The following is a 22,521-nucleotide window of genomic DNA, read 5'->3' as shown; positions in this document are numbered from 1 at the left end:
GACACCAAAACTTCTGGCAAGTCTTGTCACATGATTTGAGACTTATTACTAACTCAAAAAAGCATTAACAGGCTTCACTTCAATGCATTAGTTATGGCACTCTTTTTTTTAATCCCAAAAATACAAATAGTACAAAAATAACAAAACTTAATTTTTCTATTTCATAGTTCTCACTGTTCCCTTTCTTTCACACAACATGTTTAAGCAAAAGAAGAAGACGGCAAATATGTTAAAAAATTCAGCTGGACGGAAGCAGGAACAGCAAAGATGGCAGTGGTCATCCCCTATCAAGAAAGATAAATAAGAGTCAGTGTAAAAGGAACATTTTGAGGCACACCTTACAAACCAACAAAACCATCACAATCCATTCCTTCCTCTTCAAAACAAATGAAAAACTAATTTGAGTAGTATTTATACTAGTCAAACTAGAAGACTAGAAGGGTCCTTGTCGGGGAAGTATCACTGTGCTTCAGGATGTACGCTGCAAGGTTATGTGGTGAAATCCTTCCTAAACCACCTAGGGAAGTGGTTTGCGTGCTCAGATTACGAACGGTCTTCTAGATTATTTAAACTGGCATTTAACATTGTCCAATTCTGATCCAATTATCAAAAGACACATTTTGAAATCAGGTGTTAACAGGTTCAATAAAGCACCAAATTGTTTTGTCATGTGCCACGTATCAAAGCCACCACCATCTATGCATTCCTATGTATAAGGTATTTAAAGGTACACAATTATGTAAAAGGGACATTCATGCAATAAGGGTTCTCACAGGTCATGGAATTTCTGGAATATGGAATTATGGAAAGTCTATCTATTCCATACATTTTTGGAGCAGTCATGGAATTTTATTTTAGCAGTTTAAAATGTATTTGCCAAAATACATAAATACAAATATATTTCCATGCCTAGCCTAACTTTGCTTATCCAACGCCCATTTATTCATCTCCCTCTAAAAAAGCAAAAGATTCTTGAATGTTACGCGGCTGCACTGAAATCTTTTCTCGGTATATTGTACCATTCATTGTATGGTAGGTCATGGAAATTCAGTTTTTGTTTGTCAGGGAAAAGTCATGGAATTCTGCATCTGACAGAGTGAGAATCCTGTGCAATGTGTTTCTGCTTGTGCCAAGGGGTGTGAATACAGTCTGCATTTAAAGTCGGGGAAAATATGCACAGGTTTAAGGGCAAATGAGTGACTTAAGGCACAACTGATCTATAGGTGTAGAAAAATAAGGACATCCAAAACAGACATTCACTTCCTGGAATTACATTCACTGAAAACATTTTTTTAAGTCACTCTTAACTTTGCCTCTTTTGTGTCATATTGGACAACAACTATAACCAAGTATTTGGCTTTAATATACTGTTCATGTTGGAATCAGAGTCAGAAAGGACTGGTCTCTCACCTGAGTTACAATGGCATTCATTTGGTCTTTGGGTTGGGTCAGGTGGTGAGGTGGGGGTCACCTTACGTGCTGCTGCTGCTGCCAGATGTGGAAGAGGTCGCGGAGGAAGCGCGGGGTGTGCTCACACACAGCCTTGATGAGCGAGAGGGAGAGAGCCAGTGTCACACGCTCCTGAGGGAGATCCCCAAGGCTGGTGCCACACCGCAGAGACACGTGCACCTGCTCCACCGCCTGCTTCAGGTGCTTACTCCAGTTCTATACAAACACATGCAAACACATTGTCATAGGTGTGAACCCACACAATCACAGTAACACACTTCTCACAGAAAGAAGTACAAAATATTCTGTATGTTTTTTAAGCAGCATGTGTTCATTTAAAACATACTTTGTTCTGCTTGTGCACACCTAGAAAACACATAGATTGTATACACTCAGGTCTATCTAACTGCCAAACAGATACACATGACGCCATTTTTTCTAAGCAATGTTGCCGAACAATGTTATTCGGGCACTTCCCTGTTCCCTGCTGATACAGAGCAACAGTGTGTCTGGAGAACCTTAATCAGCAGTAGACAACTCCATCCAAATAGAACACTGGATACGTGATTTCCCAGCAAACAAAGACCAAGAAGTTGGCCCATGCATCTCTCCCCCCCCGCCCATCACCTTGGCTATCCATCTTAAAATAAGAACGACATTCTGTTCCTAGGAACTTTCCCACACTAGAGCCAGAAAAAGTACAGGTGCATCTCAAGAAAAAGTTATACTGTAAATAAGTCCATTTCTCTGCACAGACTGAGAGACTAAAGGCTCAGGAAACCATTTCACTTACAAGCTGACTAGAATTCATCTCAGGTCGACATTTCTGTATCATAAATTTATTATTCTAATATTTTAAAATTCTGGATTTTTGATTTGATTAGCTGTAACCCGGTAATCATCAAGATTAGAGAATAATCAAGATTAAAATAACAACAAAAAAAGGCTTGAAATATTTCACTTTATGTGTAATGAATCTAGATATTAAAGTTTAACTTTTTGAAATAAATGAAAAAAATACTTTTCCATGATATTCTAATTATTTGAGATGCACCTGTATTCAGTACTGGTCATAGATCTTAATGTCAGTTCAAAAAAAGAGACCAATTACAATACTAAAATGAGACAAGCTGTTCCCTAAACCTGCCCTACCATGGAACCACGCACCTGTTTCTCAGAATTCTGCAGGGATCTCAAGAGTCTGTTTGTTGCATGGGCCATCACATCATTTTCCAACTGGTCTGCAATCTGGATCAACTCCTGGGCGATGTCCCTCAGAGCCTGGTCAGGGACTGGAACTGCAAATTATAATCAGAACTGTCCTCAGTCATAGTCACAAAGAACGAAGGCAAACTAATAACACTACAGAACAACCTACTGTAGAGCTGTCATAGACTGCATCGTACACTACTGAGACATTTCACCTGGTGGTGGTGCCTCCACCTGGTAATGGCGGTCTAGTACAAACATCTGAAGGTGAACATGAGGCGAGTGGAGGACACTGTGGTGATGTAGTGGTGTCTTGGTTTCAGTGACAAAGGAAGTGCACTGAACTGTGCTACTGTGTATTGTACTGCAGCCAATCAGCATGTTCAGATTGTTTCTTTGGAAACAGTTTAAGTGTGGATGTACAACATGCTTCCTACTGTGTGGCTGAGCTGTCACAGATTGCATCGTACACTATTAAGACATTTCACCTGGTGGTGGCGCCTGCACATGGGGATGCTGGTCTAGTACGAACATCTGAAGGTGAACAGTAGGCGAGTGTCCATCTGTCTGAAGTTCACCGTCATCCCCACTGTGCAATTCTCCGCTGAGTGAGCCGTCGGTACACACGAGCCCAATACCGTTGCAGTTGATATCTTGACCATGTTTCAAGTCCCTCTTCAAGTTTGATAGTTCTCGTTCAAGGTCATTGTTTTGGCAACCCTTCTGTTGCAAGAAGGTGAGGAAGACCAGGGATGTACCGAGCAAGCTGTTTGCATCTCCGGTAGCGTCCATGCTGGTCCTGTCCCAGTGTTGCTGGCAAACCTTGGTCTCTAAAATAAGTTGTTTGGAATTCATTCATTAATGTCCATTTCTTTTCTTTCTCATCTTGTTTGACAGTTAACAAAGGCACACCTTAAAATTATAAACGTGATCGTTAACGTTAATAGGTACACAGTAGTTGCTATCTTTAATGTTTAGCTGCTAGCGTATAACTGTCGGTCTTGCGTAGTATTAAATATGATTAGGTGTAACGTTAGCCTGCTATCACCAACTAACATTGACGACTTGCCTACAGCCTAAATTAACTTAAGTTACCGTTAGCTTCTACTCCAAAGATCTTCCGCTTCGACCCTCTGATGAGCTACTCCGCAGCAGTATTTGGGCAAATGTATGAGATCCAACATTAAAGATACAGAAGCTACAGCGAAAATAACCGCCAAGTCATTCTTAACAATGTTAGTTAGCGTTAATAGTTAGCACTTACGTTAGCCATCTTAACAGGAAATCTTTCACAATCTCCCATGTAACGTTGTATTGTTCTTCAATCTTACTAGGCAAGTTTAGTGGAGTTAACTTGGGTATTAACGTTATATTTTACGTGAATGTCTAACATCACTAACGTTAGCACTACTTCTTAAAAGTTCAGTTTGCTAATGTTAGCTAACTTCAGTCAGTAAAGTTAACAAACATTAACTTAAACGTTATAGCTTATATCGATAGTCTTCACTTGAATCGTTAACTGCTAGCAGCTACACATATTCTACCAGAAACACTGCGTCGTTACATCCCACAAGGAATTACATTGTAATGTTCGGTATGTTCAAAACTGTTTGTCATACCCGTGAACGTATCCCCGGTCTCTCGTGTTTACCAAGTTTGATGAAAATGTCAAGTCAGTGTGATGTAACCCAATGAGCTCCTCCTGTTTTTAAAGTTCCGCGCCAGAAGGAAAATGACGTAGGACTACTGTATGCCGAACGTTCTCCTCAGTGTGATGTCTGAAAGTTACACCCCTTATTAGACATTCTCTGGTTACACCTAAAAAAATAGTTTTTGTTTATCTAGCAAATAATTGTGCTGCTACATAACATTTCAAAGTGTAAATGTGACGGATATAACGAAGTGAAACTCAAACAAAACACCCAACCGAGGAACTAGTAGGCCTATTAAACTTTCCAAGCTGCAAAAATGCTTAAATTGGAGAATGACATGGAAGGCATGCTAAAAATAAATAAATAATAATAATAATAATAATAATAATAATAAAAACCCTATTGCACATTTTACACGTCATGTAAACACTTAGGAGGCACTAAACAAAAACTCCTGGGTCTAGAGATATTTCTATTTTGCATTTATATTGAATTTTAAAAAGGCATGTGTGCAAACTGTGCAAATCTACAACATGCACACATTTATCCTACATGGGCATATATCTTGAGGATACACTTGTATCAACGTCTAACTGGTTGTCTGGGGAAGTCCCCTTTGTAATATCAGCCTTCCTTCTTCCAAACCCTTTTTCCATTATCAGAATATACCAGGATGAAACTGAACTCAAAGGATTTTTCAGAGAATCCTGATACAACTAAAATTTATTTACAGTTTATTTACACGGTTAAAAAAACATTTCAGTCAAAAGTTACAGGCCACTCTCGGGTCTGCAAGAGTTCTTAATGGACAGTTGCTAATGCCAAGGTTCCAGTGAGGCATGAATGGAAAATGCACACTATATAAAAACAAAGCAGCACATGTAAGCAGGGAAAACTCAAAAAAACCACTCAGTGATTAAAACACAGTGTTACACATCAATTCATCACGGCATATCAGTAACATGCTACGTGTCCATATTTCCAACTCCACGTGCAATCTGGTGAATAGCTATGCGAATACACACTCTTTGAGTAGAGTCCCACTATGCCAGCTCTGGCAGCTGTATTTTCAGATATGCATACACAATAAGAGCTTTGTAATTAAAAACCCACAATCCACAAGTCCCACAATGCCCTAAAAAGAGAACTCAGCGCCTCAGGCCGCCGAAGCTCACGGACCTTGAAGCATTTCGGCCCACGAGCCGTTGGCCTTTTTTGGGTAGAGGGCCTGTTTGGTCACAGTGGCTCATGGATGTAGCACTCTGCTGGGGAGACAATGCAGCCATCCTGGCCTCCTTTAGTTCCCTGTAGAGGGACAAAACATCGAAAAAATATTTTACACGACTAGATCATGAAAGTACTAGCCTGGAAGTCAGTCAAACTGACTAGAATTGAGTATGGCTACGTCAGGCTATGAAAGTACACTTGATTATATGAGAGCACTGTCCACAAGGATCATCATTCTCTAGTGGCGGGCATGCAGTCTACATGAATATTGCAGTATTATAAAATTAGGATTTTGTTGATTTCATATTTTGCCATGTTTTCCATCAAATCCTACCTTTTGTCTCTCAATTAGCCCCTGATTGCATACAAATTTGCTCTGCTCCAGTGCAAAACGGTGTCTGTTCTCAAATGTACCAGCTTGCACTGTTGCTTGCACATGTCCTATGCTTCAGTCTGGGTCCTCCATCTCACCCTCAGCCATTTCTGTGCACTTGGGAAACATCTGCTAGCAGATTTCTGCACTCACTTTCAGATTGTTGTGAAACGTCCATATCAAAATTCAACCAACAGAATGTCAGATATGACATTCACCCAATGAAATAATCTTTGTCTCTTTAACAGCAGTGTGGACGCGCAGCTCTGCCTGTACAACCCTGTCCACGTGGAGCACAGCCAACTAACATTTAAAGCAGTTACAGACAAGTCCATTGTCCTTAGCTCAGATCAACTACCTGACTGAAAGCCTGACAACTAATGACAATACTTCCCCCTTCTGGATATTTGAGTATTGAACAGGTCGAACTCTTGCACAGTTCAGATATTGCAACATCACATGCAAAGATTTCAATCACATTTCCACTCTGGGGCACCAATGCACTTGTTCTTCATTTGTAAGTGTACTGACCATTAAACTTGAACAAAACTACACTGTGGTTTTTGATGTTTAATACAACTGGATCTGTGCTCCCCCAGTGCTCAATACTAAAGCCCTAATGCTTGACCTCTTGATCTTTGAACCCCCTGACTGACCTTTCTAGCATAGCAGTCTTGAACTTCTCCACGTTCAGTTCCTTGCGCAGCTCTGCAGCTATCTTGCCAGCCCGCTCCCTCCTCAGCAAAGGGTGTTTGCAGAGCACAGACGCGGACGGACGTAGCACAGGATCGGGGTCCAGCAGGCCCTAGTGCACAAACAAAATAACCAGAAACCTACTGTATTAAATAAATACCAACGACAGACAGACAGAAGACAGTAAATAGGACAGTCATCACATAGAAACATGCCATCATGAACATATTTATAGGAACACACACACACACACACACACACACACACATCCCTATTTGTACTAACAGCAATTGCATTTGGGTTTAGGAATCACTCTGGGTTTAGTGAACGTATTGAACCTACCCGTAGGAGACTGGAGAAGGCCGCGGAGAGCTTCTGTGGTAGGACAGGCAGGAGAGCCTGGCGCAGGCGGTGCCACTCATCTCCATTCTGGGGCAGCGGTGGGGCGCCAGCAGCCAGCAGTGCCGTCAGACCCAGAGCAAAGATGTCTGCCTTGGGCAGCTCGCAGTAGTCCTGCAGGAAGAGTGAACGAGGTAGTTCAGAGTTCAGAACTACAGTAGAGGCAAACCTGGAAGCATGACTCATCTCAATAAACTCAAGGCTTGGTGAAGAACCAGTCCCAACCAAAGTAGACCGCTGGTTGTGCATATCTAAAGAGTCTATTGTAAGTTTATACAAAGGCCTTTATGAGGGTTCCTCTGCTTAAACAAGCCCCAAGAACCTGATTTAAGAGGACGTTTATAGCATTGAAATGGGTTCTTCCTCTTTACTGGTGAAAAAAAAAAAAATAGCCATTGTAAAGTTGCAGAAAGGATGAAGTGCACTAGTGACTAGCCAAGACAAAGTAGCTGCTATAGAATAACAGCTTAATTTAGAACTGGTCCAATCTACATCCAGAAGCTGTCTGTTATAAGCAGCAGCTATTTGCTAAATCCCTGTCAGCACCAACTCCTTTACCTCATTCAAAATCTCCTTGGCCAGGAAGCGACTGTCTCCCTCTTCCACCCGGGCGTTGGAGATGGACGTCACATGGCCCAGGTCACCTGAGGAACACCAGCACCAGGTAAGACATCGCCACATGTTGCCTAGCCTGCTCAAGAACACCATTTCCTGTGTTGTTCACATCAGGAGAATCATCACTGGCCAATGACCATGGACTTAATATTGAGTGTTTACGTTGTCTTTTTGCATGTCTGTGTGAAGTGCTTAGTGGCCACTGTGCTATACAAATAAATACTAAAATACTTAGATTTTTTTTTTTTTTTTTTAAATCAGGTAAAACTTTCACAACAGTGGTTTGCTCATCCACCGATATGGGGTCTGACTTGCCAGGTGAGCACCTGATAACTGGCATATGAACTAAAATCAGCACTATACATTACCAATCTTGTAAACCACGCCTGATGAAGGGTACACATCCTCTTCTTCCTCACTGTCCCCCTCTCCTCCTGCACTAGAGCCAGGTCGCAGACACACAAAGATGTTGCCTGTACACAACATATGCTTCCTTAAACCACTACAAACAAAACATTTAGTGTGTATACAATACATGCTGTATTTCTAATGTTCCAGGGTAGCTAATTTAAGTAGTAAAGCTGGAAATCTCCCTCTACAGTAATAAGGCTGTAAAGTGGAAACTGGCGAGATTGATAGATGGAAGAAAAGGCCTAGAACAGACCATGATTGTGACTTACTGGGTTTAATATCCAGATGCACTAGGCCAGAGCTGTGGATGTACTTCAGGCCCATGGACACCTGCAGCAGCAGATCCCTCAGCTCCAGCTCCTTAAAGTACTCCCCCTGCTGGTCCTTTTCTGTAATGATATCCAGGAGACTCCCACCTGTTTGGGAACACAAAAAACAGACACCATAACGCTTGACATTACTCAGCATTGCACATTTTTGTAAACAGAATTAAACAATACCACTGAAGTGCTACTGAACCTGATCACCAACACATGATGCCCATGCATCCATACGTCTACTAGAACACTCAGTGAAAAGATTATATGGCAATCATTATTCAATCACATAGATACACTATATAAACTAACATAAAAAAACAGTCACATTGTGTAGTCTATCAAAGCCTGTATGTGTGATAAGCCTACCATCACAATATTCATTCTGAATGATCATGTGGTCCTCCTCTGCCCAGGCGGAGTAATAGCGGACCACGTGTGGGTGGTGGCCCAACACTGCATGTGCATACACTTCCTTCAGAGCCAGCTGTCTACACAACAAACAAACAAATAAACAAACAAAAACAAAGGAGAAAAATGGCATGTACACAACCACAACCACAAGCTTCAGTTTTGAACAAACGCTGCAGGTTCTTTTATCCAAATCCGCAACATTTTATTTCTCCACTTTAGTATATCAAGCAAACAAAACAGAGGAAATGATGGCAAATATTTATTTATTATTAATGACGACATCTGCAGTGTAATCCCGTCACACGCTCGGTAGCACAGACGTGTGTGCATGACTCACTCATTGGCTGAGCCGGCGAGAGGGTGGCGGGAGCGCTTGATGGCGTAAAGACAGCCGTCCAGCCTCTTCACGCATTTGTACACGGCACCAAACTCGCCCACGCCCAGCCGCCCGAGCTCCAGGAACTCGCTCTCGTAACGAGAGAGCATCAGCGCCTGCACAGCGGGTCTCTGGTGACGATGCAGCACACGCACACAGACAGGGGAGAGGAGGGGAGAGACGAGAGAAGTTAGGAGAAAAACGAGGTCTAAGAGGAGAAAGGGCCATAGATTATTTGATGACACAAATCAGCTGTCAAAGACTAGAGTTCTAAAATGATTGAAGCGAGACAATAAAAATGGATAGATTTAGACCTACAAATAAGTGGCAAGTTCATCATTGGAACATAATCTGTCATCGAGACCATTACATATGAGGTTCAAACCGAAATCTTTAGCCTGCTTAACTCATAAATTCATACTAGTATGAACATTAAGCCATACCTTCAGAGGCATACAATACTCTTCATCGGATGAAGTCTGGGCATCTTTTGACCTAAATAATAAGAGTACACAAATAAGCCTTATACTTCATCAACGGGAACAAAAATGAAAAGTCTCCAGTTCCCTGCTCTTCACCCCATCCTCCACAGTACCTATGGCAGTCATCACCATCATCATCATCACTCCGCCGGCTCTTCCTCTTGTAGTGCTCACTGGTCCTGCGGACGGTGTCGGGGGTGAAGGGGTTGACGTTGACCGAGGGGAGACGGCTGAGGGGCTCACGGGAGGAGAAGTGTAGCGCCCTCTGGCTGTTGGGAGGCCTGCTGCAGGAGCTGGGCTGGATAGCTTTGGACAGCAGACTCTAGAGCAGGAGACACCCCGGCCACACAATTAGATTAACAGTATTAGATTTCCATTAGATTGACCTCGGGCTCTGCTTCGATTCATATAGGTAGTCCTGTCATCTGCCTAAACTGTCCAGAATGTGAGGGTGTGGATTTCTGAAAATAAGTATAAGTATATATACTCTTTTGATCCCGTGAGGGAAATTTGGCCTCTGCATTTATCCCAATCCGTGAATTAGTGAAACACACTTAGCACACAGTGAGGTGAAGCACACACTAATCCCGGCACAGTGAGCTGCCTGCTACAACAGCGGCGCTTGGGGAGCAGTGAGGGGTTAGGTGCCTTGCTCAAGGGCACTTCAGCCGTTCCCACTGGTCGGGGCTCGAACCGACAACCCTCCGGTTACAGGTCCGGAGTGCTAACCAGTGGGCCCCGGCTGCCCCGTAGGCCTACACTGAAGTGGAATAGAGTGGAGTCTTATTTGTGGCAAACTTAAGAGTTTGTTTATTAATGGAAACAAATATGTTAACAGGATTTGGTCCCAAACTTTAGCTACTTGCCTAATTATCAAAATTGTTGATTTAGGTTTTTTGTTAAGCTTATTCAAGTCTTAAGATAACTATAAATTGTATTGGCTAGTGGTTAGCCCAAGACTGAGGCATTTCACTAATCTTACAGGAGATCCACTTCAGAGGGACTTACTGTGGAATCTATAGTGGGGATAGAACCAAGTCCATCAACTGATGCTAAGAAAGAGGATTGCATCTACCCAACTAATGGGTGTAGTAGTGGGTGTTTTTGTATCGTGTCTTTTTGTGACTATGTATGCATTTGCATGCATCTCTATAGGTGTGGATTTATCAGATTCACCTTCGGTGTGTAGGGTGACTCACACAGCCTCAGCTTGTTCCAGGCAGCGTAAGGAATGGGCGAGCTGGGGAAGGAGGGAGGAGACACGGTGATACTGCGTTGACGGTGCCGCTGGACCCTGGGGGTGCGGCAGACCGAAGACGGGCTCTGGACAGGGCTCCTAAAGCTGGGGCTTCTGCTAAAGTTGGGGTTTCTGCTACAGTTGGGGCTCCTCCTGAAACTAGGGCTCCTCCGTACTGGGGCCCAGTCCTCCGACGAGCTATCGCTGCTGTCCTCCTCCCCACAGCTGGAGAAGCAGAGGGGCTGCAGCAATCGGTCACCTGAACGCGCCATATGCCTGCTCCAGATGGTCTGCTAGATGTAGGATCATATAACATATAATGTGTGCAACTTTCTCAGATATTTCAGCATAGTGTGTGTTGATCTGTTGCTATTACATTCTAGACCTATCTTGATTCATAAATCTTGCTTGGGTGCACTGGCACAAGGCCTACCCTGTGTAGGCAACAGGATTAAAAGTTGTCTGGACAAGTACTAAGCCATCCATTTTTACAGAGTGATAAGACTGTTGATAGAATGTGAATCCTGCAGTAGCCTAATTCAAGGCTACATAGAAGTTGTGTAATGAAGGGGCATTTTTACCCAAACAAATTAGCAGATGCAGCCATGTCACTGTGGCTACTGTCTCTAGATGTACAATCAGCCTAGCTTAGCCTACTTACAATGAACTGCTATTAATTGACCACACATCCTGCATTAGGCTATTTTTCATCAGTCATCAGAGTTTTAAGGGATTAGGCAACCCGACATGAGCCTTTAGGTACTAAAGAATTTAATTTTGTCGAAAAATGCTAACTATTTGTGCCGCCTTGTCGACTTCCCCCCAAACACACATCTGAAGCACTATCTCTGAATTGTGAAATGTTTTAGAGTTACTTGGTGAGAAATTATATGTTATTACGCAACAAAATGTGATGAGATGAAGAGGTTTTACACCATACTCACCAAATGGACAACCACACCTGACTCCCACGTTCCCGCCAGGTATGTTAATTGGGAGGGAAGATTTATCAAAATAGCCTACGTCACCTGTCACGCGTTAGAAGGGTTTCGCACCTGATTTTTGGGCCGCAGTTTTTAAAACGTGTAAAAATAATCAAGTGATTAGTGAACAGATATTTATCGCTAAATCTAGGCCATAATATAGGTTACACATAGCGAGGACTGCTTTGTGCATTAGGCTATACTGTTTACCTTTTTTGTCTGCAACAGTGTATTCAACTTGCTACTTTCTGCCATTCGGTGGAATTTGTTTTTGTTCTATTTGTTTTATACATTGTAGCCACGTACACCTTTATGCAATGCTGGGCAGAGAAACTCAAATATTGAGCTGTGAACCATGAAGCCTAGAAAACACGTGAGCGGAAGTGTGTGACGTGATCAAAACACTCTGTTGGAGCACTGGGTGACAGCAAGCCCTCGTCGTCTGTGGTATGTCAAAATTGCATTTGAATGATCGGCGCACCATATTTTATTTCATTACAACCGCGTTACCCATGTTTGCATGCGTTAGTTGTACATCGAACGAAGCATAAAGTGTTTCCGTCTTAGAAGAAATCGTAGCCGAGCACCATGGTGGAGCAGTCGGATCGCGCTCCGCTCCTGGACTGGGAGGAGGTTCCTCCGCCCGAACCGGTTCCGACAGTTCCGTCTTCACAGGAGAAAAACGAGTTGCAGTCCAGTCCGTCTAATTGCCGACCCGCGGACAACTCGATTCACGGAGCTGGATGGAGTACCAGTCCCGGGGCTCCGGCGGGTGTAGCAGCTGTTACTAGCAGGGACACGAGCTCGCCATCCAAGCAGGGTGGACTAGGAGGCGATGCTGAGAGCCCCGGGCAGGACAGTACGTTCCCGGGACTGTCCGTTAAGGACCGTACAGTAAGCGGATGGGAGGAAAAGGACCAAATTATCGCCGTGTTTGTTGTCACCTTTGATACCCGATCAGGTGAGACTGATGGTAAACAGCTAAACAAATAATTCGGCGATCCGCTAACGTTGTGGGGCAGGCAGGTGTGAGAACATAGCCTCCTATAGCATGACGTTGCTATAACATCAGCCGTAGCAAGTTTGGCCTCACTGTGCTTATCTTACCAGAAAACATTTCATCGCGCAGTTCAAATAAGATATGTAAAAAATAAAGGAGGCAAATGTTAACAGTGTTATTACTCAGCGTTTGGTGAGGAGGGACTTAGGATAAATCCCCTTAACCAGGATATGTATGGGATGGGCTAGCCAGGTATAATCAATTCTAAGGTAATGTGCTTTATGTTTTGAAGCAATCCAATTAACTTGGACGCCTTCACACCTGTTAAACTCAAGTGCTGTTGACTTCAAAATAGTGGAGCCGCTTTAAAAAGATCCATTTGAATCCACTGTGGAAGTGATGGAAAGCCCAAGTTACTGCACCGACCTTGTTGACTTAGAGTACTTTTGTAAACGGGAATGACTCACTTAAGTTCATACTTCTCCCTCACTTAGGCCTAGTCATAGTGTTGAAGTAAAACGCAAGCATGACTGAATAGCCTTCTTGCCCTGCTGTAGCCTAATTTTCACAACAACTACCTTTTTACGGTAGTTATGGTGTAAGTTCCCCATGGGACTGTTTTTTTTTTTTATTATTATTTATGGTGTAAGTTCCCCATGGCACAACTAGCCTACCAGAATCTTTGGCTCCAGATAACTGACACTTTAGTATCCTTTTGCCAAAAGTGAGGAGGAGTATGGAGGATGAAGTATGGAGGAGATTGCGTGTGTTCTTGTACCTGTGATAAGACAACCAGTAACCCTCATCACAGGGAACATGCAAGAGCATGCTCATCATTGCTTGTGACCTTTTAGTGAAACATGGCCTATTAGATTGGATGGCTCCTGGCTGTGAGCTCATCCAGAAGTGTGAAGATCAGATTGAAGTTACAGCCCTGAAACAACCCGGCTGATTCACTCTTTTTTTTCTTCAGTGTCTGTGCATTAAACTCTCACTGAACTCTCACTGAAATTTAGCAGAAAATAATTCTGGGGCCTTCACCAGAATAAGGTTCCCATGGTGGACTGTCTGAAGCCTCTGTCTGTCCACTGTCTTTCAAGACTTAAAACAGTTCTCTCTGTAACGTTAAGTAAAGTAACTCTAGTCTGTGAAATGCTGAGTACACCTACACGGACAGTGATAGATCCTTATCTGAATAGAGAGACTGAGCAAGTTATCGATGCATGAAAGGTATGGAAGTTCATGCAAGGATGTCTTCATTGAGGGCCTCTTTATCAGCATCCACATAGAAGTGCATCATTAGTGCATTATCATTAGATTATCATTAGTGCATCCAGACATGTTAATGATGTAGTTCAATCTAGCAAACTCTACAGTAGCAGTTCATTTTTTCCCCAAAAGGTACTCTGTCTGAGAATAGCCTTAGAAAAGTAATTACTGAGTAATCACTCGCTCGCCATCTCTCTTGAGTCATGCCATTACAGTCCAATAATGGTGGAACTCTGGTGACTCACAACTTACATTTTCTCTCCCTTACTTCCCCTTTTTGTCTCCACACATTTTTAGCAAGAAAGTTGAGTCAGTTCCGTCTTTGTGCAGTAGTAGAAAAAAAACATCTATTGTAGGGCAAAATAGAGACACACCTCTTTAGATTATATCTGAATCTTATTATTAACCCCATAACCTAATCTACACAGAGATAATGCCATGCAGACACTCTCTCTACACTCACTCTCTCTAATGCCAGCTGATGATGTTTCATGTCCAGGTAACATGGTGGAATGGTGCCTTCCTCAGGATATGAACTTAGATGGGGTGGAATTCAAGTCCATGGCCAGTGGCTCCCACAGAATTGCCAGCGATTTCATGTAAGAGTCCATGCAAGGCGAGCACAGTCTCCTGTCATCCTATTTTCTCTGTCATCCTATGTTCTTATCATTTCAGTGATTGTGTCTTTAGATAGGGAAGTAAATCAGCCACACCACAGGATGTATAGATTTGTGCGATAAGTTAGACTTCTGCACTCTCATTCTCTGGTAATAGACTTTATCGTTGTAGTATTAATTATTACTTAAGGTCTCCTTTGCATTGTAGCTCAAATGGTATTCGTCATTTTGTAAGTTGCTTTGAATAAAAGCATCTGCTTAATGACTAAATGTAAGTGTGTGTAAGGTCACAGACACAGAATGACTTTAGGAAATCTGTGTCTGCGTCCTCTCTCTCTCTTTCTCTTTCTCTCTCTCTCTCTCTCTCTCTCTCCTCTTCTCTTCTCTCTCTCTCTCTCTCTCTCTCTCTCTCTCTTTCTCCAGATACTTCCGGAAAGGCTCGTACTTTGGGCTGGCATGCTTTGCCAACATGCCGGTGGAGAGTGAGCTGGAGAGAGGGGCACGGATGAAGTCCGTGGGGATTTTGTCCCCCTCGTACACCCTGCTCTACCGCTACATGCATTTTCTGGAGAACCAGGTTCGGTGAGTGAATCAATACCGTTGTCTGGATAAACACAACGAGAAGAAATTCAACATGCTTATCGTTTGTGCCTTTTGACTTGCTCCGATGAAGATGAATGTTTTAACTGAATAGCCAGGGCATTTCACCAGGTGATGCAGTCTAAAAATCAGGTGAAGCTAAAAATCAGCCTTAAACCTGATTGTCACACAGGCTCTCTTTTTGAATTCAGGTGCTTTGTCCGTTTAGCCATTGTTAAGGAGCAGCGGTAATGTCACCGTCTAACAATCGGTCGACTTGGGTTCGATTCCCAAACCCGCTGTTCGCTGTCGGTGTCCCTATGGATAAAAGCGCCTGTTAAATATCAACTCTACCTTTAGCTCCGCTCTACCAGTCTCATTCATTGGCTGAACCCATTTGTCTGGAGCTTTCACACATTGCAGGATTTATTTCTGACTCGGGAACGGATCTGGTCCTGATCCAGCAGGGGTGTGTTTCTCAAAACCATAGTTGCTAACTAGGTCAGCAGCTTTGTTGGTTGCAGTGTAATTTCCCATTGCCAACCAACTAAGTTGCAGCTAACAGGTTAGCAACTATGGTTTTGGGAAACGCACCCCTGGTCGGCGTCAGAACCGGGCCAAGCCTGGCCCAATATGTGCGGCTCTCTGGCAGGACTATGGTAATGATGCAGTCAGGCGGTGTACTGATGCTCGTCGTCTCCGCTCTCATTCTCGCCTTTCCACCTCGCCCCCATCTTATCTCACACCTTCACTCATTCCTTTTTTCCTTTCCTCTCCTCTCTTCTCTTCTCCTCTAATCCCTCCCTCTCTCCTGTATCTGCTCATCTTTTAAACATGAGCGCTGACTCACTAGGCTGAGGTGACTGGATCTTATAGAGATTTGAATTTTGGATGCAATTGAGTGGTGATATGTTCCTCAGAGCGTAGGCTTCTGCCGGGACACACCAGGTAAAGGGATGCACCTGAATTAATCATCAACGAGAGAATGTCTCAAGTCTGCCTTTCCCACACAGCATGCTAGATCATCATAGCACGGAACTTTGGATGAGGTGATTTCAGAGGGGAAGCGATAATTTGACTTTTTCGAGCTAAACATAGTTCACAGTTGTGTAGTAGAGGTGGGTCAGAACACTGAAGTAAAAATACAAACCCCGGGTTTCCACCGGAATGAGTCAGTAGTCACCAGAAGTTGGGCTGTAATGCCAGGCTGATCTCACAGGGAGGACATCCTAACAACCTCCTCGTTTCCGTGGCTGACTGCAAGCAGTAGGACAGTCAGTTGTGATGGTGGCCACCATGGAACAAACCTCACTCTAAGTCAAAAGCTCAGTAAGATGTAAAGTTAGACAAAACCGCAGAAGAAAATGGCAGAAGCGGTAGCAGAGGGTCAGTAAAAAGTGAAGTAAGAGAAGCCGCAGAAGAGTCAAGAGAGTTTGGAGAGCAGATCTTTGTGCAATCACGCCCTATTCCTTTCAGGAATGAATGCTGCTGGGTATAGCAAGGAAGCCTTTTAGAGCCTTGAAGCTATTGATGTACCCTTCAACTCTACAGAGTAGACTCCCAACTACCTTGAATGAAATGTGCTGCTGATTCAGCTGCTGCTGATCAGCCTTTTTTGTTTTAATGACTCTCCCCTCAAGAGGAGGGAGTCAAGCAAAACTTTCTCTATAAAAAGATATGTAAGAATAACTACTTCTAAGTCTGTGTGCAGAGATAAGACTAGCTATACACACATATATATAAACACACACTCAGAACTGTGTGGAAGCTGCAAAAGTGTCAGTTATCTGGTTTAACTGTATGTGTACACCCTTGGAGACAGTATAACTGCACTTATTTGTATTTTATCAACGATAACCTGGACTTATTTATGTTTTATCAGTAAGTCCAGCTTCTCGTTGATAAAGCACAAATAAATGCAGTTCTACTGACTCCAAGAAGGTACACATCCTGTTGAACCAGCACTCCTTAGAGTGCAGAGAACTGACACTTAGGCACACACTGAGTGTGTGTTTTTACAGAAGCTGGTCAAACTGTGTGTGTGTGTGTGTGTGTGTGTGTGTGTGTGTGTGTGTGTGTGTGTGTGTGTGTGTGTGTGTGTGTGTGTGTGTGTGTGTGTGTGTGTGTGTGTGTGTGTGTGTGTGCGGGTGCGTGTGCGTGCAGGCACCAGCTGCAGTGTCCTGGCCAGTACTCTCCTCTGGAGGCCTTCTATGAGGATAAGAAGGCCATTCTTCCTCCAGGAGGAAATGGCCTGGTCACTTCCTGTCCGACCAGTGCACTCACCACCATGGTCAATCGCTGCATGCACCCCGAGATGAAGGTCAGTGTGTGTGTGTGTCTGCGTAGTCCTGATGGTACTCTAGTGGGTTAACATCTTTTTTTAACCTCCACTTTTTCACACCAGGAAGCTGCAAGTAGAATGAAAGGAACCAGCCTCCCCAACATACTATAATATTTTCGTATGTGTGACTTTGTGTGTGTGTGTGTCTGTGTTTGTGTTTGTGTGTGCGCGCACATGTTTTTTCCCCCTTAGATCACTCACCCGGCAGGGTGCATGTCTCAGTTCATCCAGTTCTTTGGAGAGCAAATCATGGTCCTGTGGAAGTTCGCTCTGCTAAGGAAACGCATCCTCATCTTCTCACCACCTCCGGTTGGTGTGGTCTGCTACAGAGGTGAGACACACACACACACACACATACACACTCTCTCTCTCTCTCTCTCACACCCACACACATACACATGTAAAGCTACAGAGGTGACACATATTCACACACACACACACACACTCTACAGAGGTGAAACAAGCACCCTTACACACAGATTTATATACAGCCACAGTGATGGCATGCGCACACACACACACATGCCCAGCTACCGAAAAGGCACACAGACTCGTATAAAATATGTGTATGTGTAAATACAGAAACACCCTCTGTGTGCAGAGGTATATACAGCACAGACTCAGACATTTATTCACCAATGCAGCATTTCACCCTTTCTTATTTTTCTTACTGAAAAACTTTTCAAGTTTCCATGAGCAGGTTCCCCTTTGATTCATATTTAATGTCGGCCATTATTATTTTATTGCTTACACTTAATTCAGTCTGTCTAGCTATCATGGCGTGGAAGTGCGCTGTTCTCATTGGCCAACTTATTCCATAACTGCTTAGTGTACTGTTGCTGTTGCCTTGCCAACGTCTCCATCCCTGGGATTGGTGGTTCGATGCCGGAGCTCCGCCCTTTTTTCTATATCAACGTGGCTGACATCACTGCCCTGGAGACAGAGCTGTCATATGTAGCCTGTGAGTGCACACTTTCAAAATACTCTCTCTCTCTCTCTCTCTCACACACACACACACACACACACACACACACACACACACACACACACACACACACACACACACACACACACACACACACACCAATGTCCTCATGTAGTCACGCACAACTGCAGAACATGAGTCAGAGAAAATTGAAAAAGTGTATCTCAAACATGCTTTCCAAGTAATGATGTCATTTTAACCGTGTGTGTGTGTTCGCACGCATTTTTGTGTGTGTGTGTGTGTGTGTGTGTCTGTGTGTGTTGGAGAGCAGGTACTACGGAGAAGATCTTTGAGGAGAAGAAGGAGCTGTATGACTTGTATATAGACAACCAGAATGTGCGGACACACAGAGAGAGTCTGCAGCCTCTGCTCCGCCTCAACAGTGCTGACAAGGAGAAGTACCGCAAACTGAGCGAGCAGAGGTACACACACACACGCACACACACACACATACATACACATACACACACACACCCACATACACATACACATACACATACACACACACACTTTCACACACACCAAGACAATCATCGGCGTTTGTTTGAACACTACTGCAAACTTAGAGAAACATACAAACAAACCCGCACATGCACATATACACTAAGCACACACGTGATGATGGTTGGATGGTAATGCAGAGAGCAATGCTGTTGATGTTCCACGATGATGTGTTTTAGGCTGTTAATTGAGTTGGTGCAATTACATGTTTGCAGGCAGTTGCTGCTGTACTCTCAGGAGGTTGATGGAGACTGCGGGGCTAATGAAGAGGACCTCTTTATCCTGTGAGTAATTATACACACACACACACACACACACACACACACACACACACACACACACAGCTCGCAACAAAACATTTGCTGCATGAATGCAAGACTCTTTAAACACACAGATGTTTTAACAGCGTCATTAAAACAAATTTGTTTTATTTAGCAATGATCTCATGGTCAACAGAGACCAAACATGAAATATTCATCATTTGTCATTGTTGACAGAACTGCCTTTCTAAAAGCAAACCTCTTTTCCTTATCTGTACACAAAGTGCTACATTCCTGCTGCTGCCTCTGACTGTGTTTACTACTGCTGCTCAGCTCATCTCATTCTATCAAGATCATATTCATGGTCAAGTTCACCTCAAAGTTTAGCTCTAGTGTTCACCGGTTCTGCTGTTCTGCAGGTTCTTCATGGAGCAGAATAACCGGATCTTCCAGACACTGAGTGAGGTGGCTGGGAGCTCGGACCCCACGCTGACCACCGAGCACGTGAGGGCCATGGGCTTGGACCCGCAGGGGGACCGCGGCTTCCTGGTGGACCTGCTGGAGGTGTACGGCATCGACGTCATGCTGGTCATCGACAACCCCTGCTGTCCCTGAGGGGGCCACTCAGCCACTCCCCCCATCTTTCTGGGTGTTCTCTCGACCTTTTCTTACACACACACACACACAAACAAACACACACACACACACACACACACACACACACACACACACACACACACACGCCTCTCTCTTTCTTGATCTCTCCACACTGTGGTGAACAGAGGGATTTCCTTCTCCCTCTCGATATCGGTTTCCCTCTTTTTTTCTGTTGTGTCTTTATACTATTTCCTCTTGCTCCTGTTTTTTTTTCTTGTATTTGTTGTTTTTATCACTCTGCCTCCCCTTTCACTCTCTCTCTTTCTCTCTCTCTCTCTCTCTCTCTCTCTCTCTCTCTCTCTCTCTCTCTCTCTCTCTCTCTCTCTCTCTCTCTCTCTCTCTCTCTCTCTCTCTCTCTCCCTCTCTGGACCACAGGCATGGACAGGACTTGTGAACACTGCCTGACATTCGCAGCTCTCCTGTCCAGCACCTCCTTTCAGGGCTGGGGGAGTAGGGTGCTGATATCTACCCTGAACTTGAACCCCCACCCTGACCCCCCCCCCCCTCCCTGCAGACCAGCACTGAAACTGCCTGGAACTCATCCACCCCACCCTGCCCCAACCCACCACCATCATGTGCTGTTCTGCTACTCCGCTGTGCTGTGAGGCCATTACACGTTACGCCTGGCGGATCAGTATGCTCGCGTGGTTAGCGAGCTAACTGTTAACCCCCAACTATCAATCTGCAGTCCGGGGACTATCCCATCCATCCTTAAATGCTGTTGTTATGCTATCACTCTGTCCCTAGATATCCATCTGTCCAGCTTTGGCCACGTTCTGCTGTGTAGCAGTGGACTGTCCTCTCCTCAGTCTAGGTCTGTGGTCTTCCACTTTACCTGGGACTTTGGGATCACCCAGTCACACACACACACACACACACACACCTGTCCACACACCACATTGGAAATACACTGGACACACATTTCCAGCTGTCTGACGGTTACGCTCACAAACCTGTACCCCCCATTTGACAACAAACGATACGGCTGGATTTCTTGTGACTGTTAACATGCGGACATAACGCTCTGACTCTGCTGCGGTTTTGTCTCCAAACTATGCCCATCGTGTATACTGTGTACTCAATCTATGGCTTAGTACCTGACCCCTGTATCATCGTCTTCATCTGTATAGCATGTAGACAGCAGGTCTCTCTGGACATGATCTGGATGGACATGACACCGATCATGGGCCATGGGCATTCCAAAGCCAGATGTGGTTTTACTGTACACTCATCAGGTCATTTTCCGGTTTCGTCAGTTTTCAGCTCAAAAGGGAATTCTCAATTTTGCCTTTCTGCTTTCAGTCAGGTTATTTTTCGTCTCTGCAAGCGCCTGTGACCATGCTGTCGATTTGACATCATTCGGAGTTTTCTCAGGTTGTGTTTTCTTCTCTGTATCTTTCTGCTAGAAAAAAAACAAATCATAGTTGTTATTCAATCGGTTTCATAGCGTACAGCTCACTGGCCCTGATGTGAAGCTGTGCTGTTTAAAGCTGGACCATTCCTGACTCCTCCTGGCATTTCCTCACTTCTTGCCAGACTTCCCTTTGTGTTTGTGGAGGCCATCTTTATTAGCTTCTGAGAAACCCTGGGCCGTGCTGGGGCAAAATGGCGGGGTGAGCGAGGTCTTTTGGACAGCTGCATTGTGCAGGACGTTATTCACTGGCTCACAGTACTGCGACTGTGAGTTTGTTGTGCCTGCACCAGTGTTGTGGCAGCACCAGTGTCCCTTTCCTCTGAGGACTTCTTAGGACTTAAAGGGAGACCTTGTTTTCAGGGTTTGTGTGTTATTTAACGGTTCTGCTGGACACACGATTTGTAAATGAACACGGATACATGTGACATTAAGGCGTTATGTTTAGTTTTCTGGTAAATCTCCACGAATGTGATTCCATGACACTAATCAATGAAAGCTGCACTACAACTCTGACGTGACAACATGGATGTGCTCATGATGTGTTGTGTGTGTGTGTGTGTGTGTGTGTGTGTGTGTGTGTGTGTGTGTGTGTGTGTGTGTGTGTGTGTGTGTTTTTGAAATTCTTTTGGAGGGAAGAAAATGTTCTACTGCTCCTGTGTGGTCTGGGCAGCCAGACTGTAGCAACAGACTGCTCTCATCAGCAGTTGTTCTTGGTCTATGTGTGTGTGTGTGTGTGTGTGTGTGTATACGTGTGCGTTTGTTGAACTTGGGCTCATTTGCCGTTTGGTTAAGTTAGATTGCACCAGCTTTTAGATGAGATTTCTTATAGATTAAGTGTAATCCTCGGCACATTTACTGCTATTTCTGGGCCGCACTCGGTATGTATTTATGTGTGTGTCTATATGCTTATCTCAGCTCCAAAGCAACCCATATCTCCACTCTTCCCTGAGCAAAGATTCAAAAACAAAGACGTTGTTCTCTGAGTTGGTCCCAGTGATGTGTCTGCTGGGGAAGGGGTGTGGAGTGGGGTATTTTTTGGGGATTAACCCTCCTGTTCTGTT

The 22,521-nt window shown here is 44.1% G+C and overlaps 3 protein-coding genes across 4 annotated transcripts; 1 reads left to right on the top strand and 2 right to left on the bottom strand.

The window, feature by feature from the left end:
• Positions 1–87: 87 nt before the first annotated feature.
• Positions 88–4,387, bottom strand: bida (BH3 interacting domain death agonist). 2 transcript variants are annotated; one of them, XM_076269565.1, is made up of 5 exons: positions 4,278–4,387; positions 3,147–3,488; positions 2,617–2,747; positions 1,411–1,665; positions 88–284 (listed from the first exon to the last, which is right to left on the bottom strand). In XM_076269565.1, exons 2-4 carry the CDS (start codon positions 3,448–3,450, stop codon positions 1,468–1,470), a joined length of 633 nt encoding a protein of 210 aa, XP_076125680.1. In that variant the 5' UTR covers positions 3,451–3,488; positions 4,278–4,387; the 3' UTR covers positions 88–284; positions 1,411–1,467. The 2 variants fall into 2 exon arrangements, with proteins under 2 accessions (XP_076125680.1, XP_076125689.1); XM_076269574.1 differs by lacking the exon at positions 4,278–4,387 and adding an exon at positions 3,754–4,248.
• A 685-nt stretch (positions 4,388–5,072) lies between these two features.
• wee2 (WEE2 oocyte meiosis inhibiting kinase) lies at positions 5,073–11,126 on the bottom strand. Its single transcript, XM_076301893.1, has 12 exons — positions 11,031–11,126; positions 10,794–10,940; positions 9,731–9,939; positions 9,579–9,630; positions 9,097–9,266; positions 8,715–8,836; positions 8,298–8,444; positions 7,986–8,090; positions 7,561–7,646; positions 6,946–7,116; positions 6,567–6,715; positions 5,073–5,615 (listed from the first exon to the last, which is right to left on the bottom strand). Exons 1-12 carry the CDS (start codon positions 11,124–11,126, stop codon positions 5,459–5,461), a joined length of 1,611 nt encoding a protein of 536 aa, XP_076158008.1. The 3' UTR covers positions 5,073–5,458.
• A 1,116-nt stretch (positions 11,127–12,242) lies between these two features.
• Positions 12,243–20,534, top strand: dennd11 (DENN domain containing 11). The gene is made up of 9 exons (XM_076269554.1): positions 12,243–12,798; positions 14,606–14,705; positions 15,147–15,305; positions 17,466–17,622; positions 17,836–17,974; positions 18,473–18,604; positions 18,900–19,050; positions 19,345–19,413; positions 19,809–20,534. Exons 1-9 carry the CDS (start codon positions 12,426–12,428, stop codon positions 20,002–20,004), a joined length of 1,476 nt encoding a protein of 491 aa, XP_076125669.1. The 5' UTR covers positions 12,243–12,425; the 3' UTR covers positions 20,005–20,534.
• The last annotated feature ends 1,987 nt before the right edge of the window (positions 20,535–22,521 follow it).

Source organism: Alosa pseudoharengus, unplaced genomic scaffold (genome assembly GCF_046254945.1).
Source record: "Alosa pseudoharengus isolate Yale_2024_CS ecotype anadromous, Long Island Sound unplaced genomic scaffold, YU_APseudo_1.1 YU_APseudo_1.1_scf_10, whole genome shotgun sequence".
Classification (NCBI taxonomy): domain Eukaryota; kingdom Metazoa; phylum Chordata; class Actinopteri; order Clupeiformes; family Clupeidae; genus Alosa; species Alosa pseudoharengus.
The sequence above is the reverse complement of the archived record's forward strand: the minus strand, read 5'-3'. Positions and strand labels throughout refer to the sequence as shown.